Source organism: Chrysochloris asiatica, unplaced genomic scaffold, assembly GCF_000296735.1.
Source record: "Chrysochloris asiatica unplaced genomic scaffold, ChrAsi1.0 scaffold00390, whole genome shotgun sequence".
In the NCBI taxonomy this organism is placed as follows: Eukaryota; Metazoa; Chordata; class Mammalia; order Afrosoricida; family Chrysochloridae; genus Chrysochloris; species Chrysochloris asiatica.
The window spans coordinates 1045215-1055057 of NW_006408908.1; the positions used below are offsets into that span (position 1 = coordinate 1045215).

A 9843-nucleotide genomic window follows, 5' to 3' on the forward strand; every position below is an offset into this window, starting at 1 on the left:
TAAAGATTTACAGCCTCGGGAACCCTGTTCAGGGTCGCTATGGATCGGAACCGACTCAATGGCACTTAACAACAACAAAGACTATGTCATTGACTTTTCTCCTAAACGTAGAGAGCTTTACTTCTGGTTGACTGTGGCTCTTTTGAGAAGTTGTTGTTGTTGTTAGGTGCCATCAAGTCAGTACTGATTCATAGTGACCCTATGTACAACAGAGTGAAATACTGCCCAATCCTAGGCCAACCTCACAATTGTTGCCACGCTTGCATCATCAATGCTGCACTTGGCCAAGCCATCTTGCTGGGGGGTCTTCTTTTTCTCTGACCCTCCACCTTACCAAACATGATATCCTTCTCCAGCGACTGGTCCATCCTAACAGTATGTCTGAAGTATAAGAGACAAAGTTTGGCCATCCTGGCCTCCAAGGAGTAATCTGGCTATACTTCTTCCAACACAGATCTGTTTGCTCTTTTGGCAGACCATGGCACTTTCAATATTATCATCCAATGTAGTGAATGCTAATGTTTCAGTTACCATTCTACATATTTTGAAACTACTCTTTTGGAATTTCCATCTGAATTAACACATTTTGTCAATGTTTCCAAAAAGGCAAAGTTCTATTTTTGAGGATGTATTTGATTTTTCTAAAGAGTCAAATGATTCAAATGCAACTTTAGTAAATCAGGTAGATTATCTGATAGTTTTATAATTTCTTTATTTGTTTACTTTTTAATTTTTAAGTTTTTTAATTCTAATATGGTGCTCAATTAAACTTTCTTTCATGCCTGATTTCTTTGTACTGTTGTCTTTAACCAATATGTGCTTTGCATGCCAATCCTCATGTGTCTCTTAGTTAGAGAGAAAGCAGGTCCCAAGTATTTCTAAAAATTTCTTAAGTAATGACAGTTTCATTGGAAAAAGCATGTAATTTGTTAATGTTTGAGACAGCATTTTATATCAAGACTATTAACATAAAATTGTACTTATAAAATCTTTGACATGGTATTTTGAGAAGAACTTGGCAGGAGAATATGCCAAATGAAAATCTATTTTTCAGTGCCTCTGGCCAGGAGGTCCTGTGTGGCACATATGGTTAAGCTCTGGACTACTAAGTGAAAAGTTGGTGGCTCAAACCCACTCATGCAGCTCAGAACTAAGGCCTGGTGATCTGCTTCCAAAAGAATCAGCGTCATTGAAAATGCTGTGGCGCAGACACCTGGGGTCTCCGTGAGTGGCAACGAATAACAACGATTGGTTCCTTTATTTTTAATGATTAGCTATTGTTGTTAGGTGCTGTTGAGTAGGTTCTGACTCATAACAACCTGATGTACCACATAACAAAACACTGCCCGGTCCTGCATCAGTCTCACAATCACAGTTAGGTTTGAATTTGAGGCCAGTGCCACTGACACTGTCAATCCATCTAATTGGGGGTCTCCCTCTTTTTTTAGTTGTTGTTGTTAAGTGCCATCGAGTCAATTCAGACTCATAGCGACCCTGAATAAGGTTTCCGAGGAGCAGCTCATGAATTTGAACTGCTTGCAATTCAAATAGACTTTGCAGTCCAGTGCATTATCCCACAGCACCAGACCGAGACTCTGTGTAATTAGTATATCCCCCCACCCACCCGACTCTATTTCTGCTGTATTCTAGGTGACGTAGACTTCTGTGGGCTAATTTTGAACATAATCCTCATAAGTTTGGGTGTTCTTATTTGTGTGTGTTAGTGGGATGTGTGGTGTACTGTATGCTATGAAACAGACCTTTGGAATACTTTTAAGTTGAGGGTAGCATCTATTTTAAAAATCAGTATTCTTTTCCTTTTATCATCTTTTTTTTGTATTCTCAGAAATGACTTTTGCATTTAATGTACTAATATTTTGCAGTATTTTTCTTTGTAGTAACAAATGAGTATAATGAATCGCTGCTGTACAGTCCAGAAGAACCAAAAATACTTTTCAGTATTCGAGAACCAATAGCAAACAGAGTTTTCTCAAGTAGTCGTCAGCGTTGTTTCTCCTCCAAGTAAGTTTCTACAGTCTGTCTTTTCATCTCTCATACATACTTGGTTTGGTTTTAAGAGTATTTAATTTCATGCAGTTTACTCATTAAAAATTAAAAAGTAGATGAGGCATGATAAGTTGGCTAAAAGATATTTTCTTTGTAACTTATTGTGTCATTTTATGGAAATAAAAAACTTAGTGACTAGAAGGGGCATAAACTATATTTTGTTGGTCCTATGGATATGTTTGTTTTTAATGTATTGAGATACAAACATTAAAATCATCCTGTCATTATGAAAGGAAATGGATTGAAAAACACCTTCTTTTGCATAAACTGTGCAATTAAAGCACAATTAGCATTTATATACAACCAAAATTGTTTAGCAATACACTTTTTAGAGTAACATTCATTTAGATTTACTTCAGCTCTGCCTGCCTCCGCCCCCCCACCACTACAACCTGGTTGTTATTGTTGTTGTTAAGTACCGTGGAGTCGTTCCGACTCACAGCGACCCTGTACAGGGTTTCTGAGGCTGTAAACCTTTACGGGAGCAGAAAGCCTCATCTTTCTCCCGTGGAACAGCTGGTACTTTCAAACTGCCGACCTTGAAGTTAGCAGCCTGATTTGTAACCACTACGCTACCAGAGCTCCTCTACAACCTGGAGAAGAAGATAATTTAAAAATGAATATAATTTCTTATTTTGTAATGTTCTAAGAAAATGTCATTTCGTTCAAGACAGCAAAGAACAGTTGAAAGCATAAATGACTGCTTTACTGTTAAAATGTGCCCCAGACCATCGCTCCCACAACAGTCTTGGTGTTTCTTCTGAGTTCAACAATTCTTTGTGGTAACCACACAGAACTCAGATACCGTACACACAGTTTTGGGGTTTATTAGGGAAGTAAACCAGTAGTGATGATACAGAATCAGAAAATGTTCAGGGCCCAGTTCTTCGAGTCAGGACAACCTCTTCTCAGCCATGCGTACAGGCAGGCCTCTGCTGGGACAGTGTGACAAAGCTCCTCTAGTGGCACAGAGACTCATGAACAGGGATTTGGGGTCCAACGATGTGCTCTACTTCAGGCTGCTCTTCTTTGATGGTTTTTGTTGTTGGTTAGTGCCTACCAGTCGGTTCCAACTCACAGCGACCCTCTATAGAGTGTCCAGGGAGCTGCTGGTGGATTTGAACTGCCAACCTTGCAATTTATACTGACCTTGTGTTCGCGTGCCTATGAGATCCTACCAGCATCTTTGCCCAACTTTTCTTACCCAGATCTAGCAGGGCAAAAACGTCTGCTGAGAGTTACGAAGACTATGGGTGAAGAGCTATATGAAATATTTCACTGCACTGCAACTGTATATTTTCTTTGTATGAATGAATACATTTTGGTTTATTTCCCAGGAAAGTCACTAAAAATAAAGCTCAGCCTAATAAAATTCACTTTATTTATTTGATAATTAATTTTGATGACTCAACAAATGTATGCTCAGTTTGGGTGAGACTATAACAACTCCTTAAAGATACAGTCTTCTTACATGAGAACTTTTTTTTTATTGTGAATTATGTATTAATTTACGTGGGTGAACATTATCTTTGCATTCATCCTATCATATTTTGTTTCATTTCAGTGGTCACAATCCCCTGCATGCATCATCAACCAACCACATGATATAACCCACACATACCCCCCCACCCCAGCTGCCACCATACAACCCCTCTCCCTCTGTCCATGTCATCGTCTCTGCCTCCATCCCTTAGTGTCACTGCCTCCCCGGACAGGCTCTCGTACTTTCTTTTTCTCCCTTGATAGTCCCAGGGATCTCCACTCCTGGACTGCAAAATCAGCCCCTCCCCTCCTTTTGTTACCAAACATTTACACTTACCTTTCCAACACTCACTGTCAGACCGTATAGCAATCATTCTCTGTTGAACCACAGGAGTCCTTTCCCCCCTCACCTTTTATCAACCCCATCCAGACAGGTTGGAAACAATTCAGTGGCGGTTCTACCCTTCCCTGTATCCTGTAGAGCTAGGTTCCCTATTGAAAGATTGTAAGCCAGTCACTTCTTGCCTTTGTAGTGCCCCCATTTTGGGGGGCGGGGGTGGGTGGTGGAAATGATCCTCACTGTAAAGATTTATACACTCCTTTGTCATACTGCATCCACAAGCATATATCAAGTTCATCCATTTGTGGTAGGTTATTCTTTTGCTTTCTTCTTCATCTTCTTTCTTCCTCAAGTCACATTCTGATCATCCAGCCATTGATGCCAGGTCAAATGGGTATCTGCAAGTATGGGTGTTCTTGTGCATCTCCCCTCACTTCATATCAGCAGGATGCTTCACACTCCATTCTAGTCTTCTGGGACCATGTCCCAGCCCCTGGTCCCAGGAGTCCCCAGGTCTCATCCTACTGCTTGTTAACCAGGTCTTACAAGAGAACTTTTGCTCGTATAATATGTTGTTGTTAAGTGCTGTTGAGTCAGTTCTGACTGATAGTGACTCTGTATAGGTTTCCAAAGAGTAAGTGGTAGGTTTGAACTGTCAGCCTTGAGGTTAACCATTCAGTGCTTATTCTACAGTACCATACTAGGACTACCATAATATATAATACATACAGATTCCTACGAACCAGTATGAAAAAAAGACAAGTAATCCAGTGAAAACCTGGCATCAGGATTGGAGGTAGACTCATTAACAACCTGTGATATGCAGATGATACAACCTTGCTTGCTGAGAGTGAAGAGGACTTAAAACATTTACTGATGAAGTTCAAAGAACACAGCATTCGGTATGGATTACATCTCAATGTAAAGAAAACAAAAATCCTCACCACTGGAACAATAAACAACATTCTTTTCAACGGAGAAAAGATTGAAATTGTCAAGGACTTCATTCGTCTTGAAGCAACTATCAACACTCATGGAAGCAGCAGTTAAGAAATCAAACGATGTACTGCATTAGGCACAAGACCTTTTTAAAATGTTGAAGAGCAAAGATGTCAGCTTGAAGACTAAGGTGTGCCTGACCCAAACCATGGTATTTTCAATAACCTCATATGCATGTGAAAGCTGGACAGTGAATAAGGAAGACCATAGAAGAATTGATGCATTTGAGTTATGATGTTGGAGGAGAATATTGAAAGTGCCATGGGCTGCCAAAAGAACCAGTACCATTTTGGAAGAAGTGCAGCCAGAGTGCTCCTTGGAGGCCAAGATGGCCAAACTTCGGCTCTCATACTTTGAACATATTGTCAGGAGGGCCCAGTCGCTGGAGAAGGATATCATGTTTTGTAAGGTGGAGGGTCAGAGGAAAAGAGGAAGACCCTCAATGAAATGATTGGCCAAGTGGCAGCATCGATGGACTCAAGTGTGACAACAATAGTGAGGTTGGCCCAGGATCGGGCAGTGTTTCATTCTGCTGTGCATAAGGTCGCTGTGGTTCGGTACCAATTCGATGGCACCTAACAACAACAACAAACCCAGTGAAAAAAGGGCTGTTTCAGGCAAGCTTTTCCCAAAGGAGAATACCCAGATGCTCAGTAAACATATGAAAAGATGTATTATTTATCAAGAAAAAGCAAATTAAAAATACAGAATACAATACCTACCAGAATGAGCAAACTATTATTTGTTGGCAAGGTGTGGAGCAACTGGAACAGAAATACATAATTCATGTGTGTGCCAAAAAACATACAAAAAATATTCATAGTGAGCCTACTTCCAAGAGCCAAAAACCAAAATGTGCACAAATAGTAGACTAGACATTTTGGTATTTTCATAAAGTATGGACTACACAGCACTGAAAGTGAACAAACTACTGCTACGTGTAGTAACATAGATAAATTTCACAACCGTGCTGTTTAGCAAAAGAAAACCAGACACAAATATATATATTGTATTCTTGCACTTATATAAGGTTAGACGACAGACAAAACTACTGTTATGGGGACAGAAGTTAGAATCATGGTTATGCTTGGGTAGGAGGTAGTGACTAGGATAGGAGTTAACGGGGTTTGGAGAGCTGGGTAGCATTCCTGACTTGGGTGATGACACTGTGTGTTCATTGTGCTGTACACTAATAATTTGTGCTGTTATATCTTAAGATTCAAAGTTAAATGCCCAAGATAACACTGTATGCGTAAACATTTATCGATGAACAAGTTTAGACTTAATGGAAGTCATGAGCTGTTTTCATGTGATTGGCTATTAAAACAGTTATTATCACTACAAATATTTTAAATATTAAACAAGAGTGTGACTGTCTGCATTTACAATTCTCACTTCAACTTGATATTTAAAAGCAAAGCTGAATGATCCATTAGTTTACATAAGTCAGGTCATAATGAAGTTATTTAGTGTTAAGAGCATTAATATTTACTGAGATATCTCTTTCTGTTTAGGGTTTGTGTTCGTTCTCGTTGTTGGGATGCCTGTATGGTTGTGGATGGAGGAACTTCTTTTGAATTTAATGATGGAGCAATAGCTTCAATGATGATCAGGAAAGAAGATGAACTCCGAACTGTGCTGTTAGAACAGTGAAGGATTTTCTCAGATGACAGATTTATGACTGGATTTTTTTTTTTTAAACTGTGGAAACAGAGTACTGGCTATAAAGCAACATTTTTTGCTTATTGTTGAGACTGGTTGCCTTGGGTTCAAAGGTGACCAAGAAATGAGATTTGTGTTATTCTTCTGTTGGATTGTGATGGAAATGATGCTCAGTAAGAAAGTAGATGGACTAAACTGATTAGAATTGATCTTAGTGAAATTTCTATATTGCTTATAATTGGGAACCAAGAGTGCTGATAGTGCTAAGAAAGGGCCTAATGTTCAGGATTGGAAATTTAACTGGTCAGGTTTCTTTTCCTTTCCTTTTTTCCTAGATTTGTGAAATTGGTCAGATCAAACACATATCATTTGATTAGTGCATATTTTTTATAGAACCTTAAAAAATATCAAGATTTTTTTAAAAACATTTTGATGTTGATGGAGAATTTTGATAAATCCTGCTGTTGACCTAATTGAATAGGTAAATGTGCTTTTAAATATGCTAATGATTTTCTAATTTCAGGATATAATGCTGTTATTATTCTACTGATTTAAGTTTCAACAATCACTTTTGAAGTTATTAATGGATCAGTGTTTTCATTTAGTTGACTTTAGTTCAAGTTAATTTCAACAATGCTGGGTAAATCACATATAGAAGGACAAAATCATGGTGTTAACAAATATCCTAAATACCTACTAGCTAATTTAGGTCATAGGCATTGATTACTTTCTTCTTTAAAAAAATTTGGGGAATGATTTGCATTTAATAGGCTTCTTCTATTTTTAAAATTCACTGGCATGGATTAAAGGATGAAAAGGTAAACTAGAACATGATTAGATATGTTCTATTAGGAGTTTGGTAAAACTTGAAGTTTTTTTTTTTTTTTTTTTTGCTTTAGTTAGGAGTAAGGAGTTTTGTTAGAAAAAATATATATATATTTGAGTAAATTTGCAAAATGCTCAAATTTGTTTTGGAATTACCTTACCTAATACTGTGGTTCCACTTGTATTCCAAGTTTCACACATCAGCATTGGAGGATAAAATGTGATTGCTTTCCTTTTTTTCCTATTATGATTGCAGAATTCCTTTATTTATGGAGGGAATTGATTTTACCCAATTTGTAAGCTACTTTAAATACAGAATGTAATTGACATCAACAGCTATTACTGCATAATGAAATAGTTGGTATTTTCATGTCATTTATTCAAAGTTGTCTTTTGTTTCACTTGCTGGTAAAAATTGTTCAGTCATTGACAGTATTTATTCAGTACCCACTCTGTGCCAGGTACTATGCCAGGCACTGGATATACATTGCTGAATGAAACAGACATTATTCTTACAGAACTTCAATCTAGTGAGCTCAAATCTGTGAAAGCTAGGGTATCTATTCAAACTGAGTGCACTTACAGGGTTGTTGTGGGTGGGAACAGACTCAATGGCACTTAACGACAACATAGGCTCCCTCGTGATGCAAATGGTTACGTGCTCAGCTACTAAGCAGAAGGTTGGCAGTTTAAACCCACCCATAGAATCTCGCAAGGCAGGCCTGGTGGTCTGCTTTTGAAAAGTCACAGCCTTGAACACTCACGTAGCAGTCTGCTCTGCACACAGGGTTGCGATGGGTCAGATGGACCCAATAGTAAGCAACAGCATATAAAGGTAGTCCCAATTTTGCTGTCTACCCAGAAGAATCTGTTCTATCCTCAGTACTTTCCCAGAGCAAGAGCTAGTTTCTGGGGTTTTGGGAGAAACGATCGGCTTAAGACACCACTTTATAAACAAGTGAAATTTCACACTGCAGAAACTGCGCTAACAGGTTTAAAGTACCTTCTTGAAAAAAGTGCCAACTCTCTCTTAAATTTCTCAAGGAAATAGATTGCCCAAAAAGGTACCTTAGGTCTGTTAGTATGTATAGGTAACCTGCTGTGTACAATTGTTCCTAAGCCATAGTTTAAAGGTTTAAAAAAAAATACTTCATGTGTTCTATTTGTGATATAACTTCTAATAGTTCTGCTCTGAGTGGGGATTTATTTGTAAGAGATGAAGAACCACAAAGGATGTTAAAATAGCAAAAATGTTTTTATGAATGAGTTAACTATATGTGAATGGAAACTGTATGTGAATAAAATTAAACTACTGTTATCTCTTCCTTTATACTTCATTACTTATTTCACATAACTCTGATGGGGGCCCCTACTTGAAAACCAATTTTTCATAAAATGTTATGTTTCATAAAACCTTTTCCCCATTGCTTTCACTACTATGTTTTGTTCTGTTTTCTGCTGACTTTTTAATCACTGCTAATATTTGACACAGGCTCATGATTTTTTAAATTATCGGATGGTAAGTGAGATAAAAAGAATTCAAACGACACAGATTTTTAGTTGGTAATTTTAAAGTTTTTATTGTGAATTGAGTGATGGTTTACATGGGAGAACATCAGCTTTACACTCATCCTATCCTATTTTGTTTCATTGCAATGATTACAATCCCCTCCATGCATCATCATTCAACAGTATTTGCTTCTACCCTCTGTTTTTGGATGTACACCACAATGCTCAGGAATAAATAATCATACAAACAACCAAAGGGCACCCCCTACAAGCCTGCCCCTCTGGCCACCAGCACACAGCCCCTCTCCCTTCTTGAGTCTAGAGTCCTGAGTCCCCAGCAGCTCCATCTCTCCACATCATCTGCTTCCATCTCTGGCATCGCTGCTGGGTCCCACACTCTGCTCCTGCTCTTCTTCCTTTATGGTCCCCAGGGAACTCTGCTCCTGGACTGTAATATCAACCACTCACCTCTTTTTGCTACAAAACAATTACCTTTACAGTTGCAACAATCGTAATCAGTCATGATAACAATTACTCACTGTTGAACCACAAGTCTTAATCCCCATCTCCTTTCACCAAACCCATCTAGACAGGATGAAAACTACTCAGTGGAGATTCTACTTTTCCCCACACCCTCTGAAACTAAACTCCCTCTTGAAAACTTGTAAGCCAGTCACTTTGTGCATTTATGGCCCCCTCATTTTAGGTAGCTAATGTCTAAGTTGCCCATCTCTATCAACCCTTTGTACAGAGGGAATTGGAATGATCCTTGCTGTGAAGAGTCCTTCCCTCTTGGTTGGTAATTTAAGCTACTACATCCATAATATGGGTCAAGTTCATCAAATTGTAGCAAATTACCACACCTGTTTTCTTTATCCAAAAAAATTTTTTTCTTGTTTCTTTCTCTAGTCAAGTTCTGATCATCCAGCCATTGAAGCTAGGTCAAATGGGTACTATCT

At 38.4% G+C, this 9843-nt stretch overlaps 1 protein-coding gene across 1 annotated transcript in view; it reads left to right on the plus strand.

The window, feature by feature from the left end:
* Positions 1 to 6810, plus strand: part of NADK2 (NAD kinase 2, mitochondrial) — a 108548-nt gene extending 101738 nt beyond the window's left edge. The window contains exons 8-9 of the mRNA XM_006876551.1: positions 1899 to 2022; positions 6403 to 6810. Of these exons, the coding sequence (XP_006876613.1) occupies positions 1899 to 2022; positions 6403 to 6541 (263 nt within the window). The 3' untranslated portion in view covers positions 6542 to 6810. The remainder of the gene's footprint in view (positions 1 to 1898; positions 2023 to 6402) is intronic.
* The last annotated feature ends 3033 nt before the right edge of the window (positions 6811 to 9843 follow it).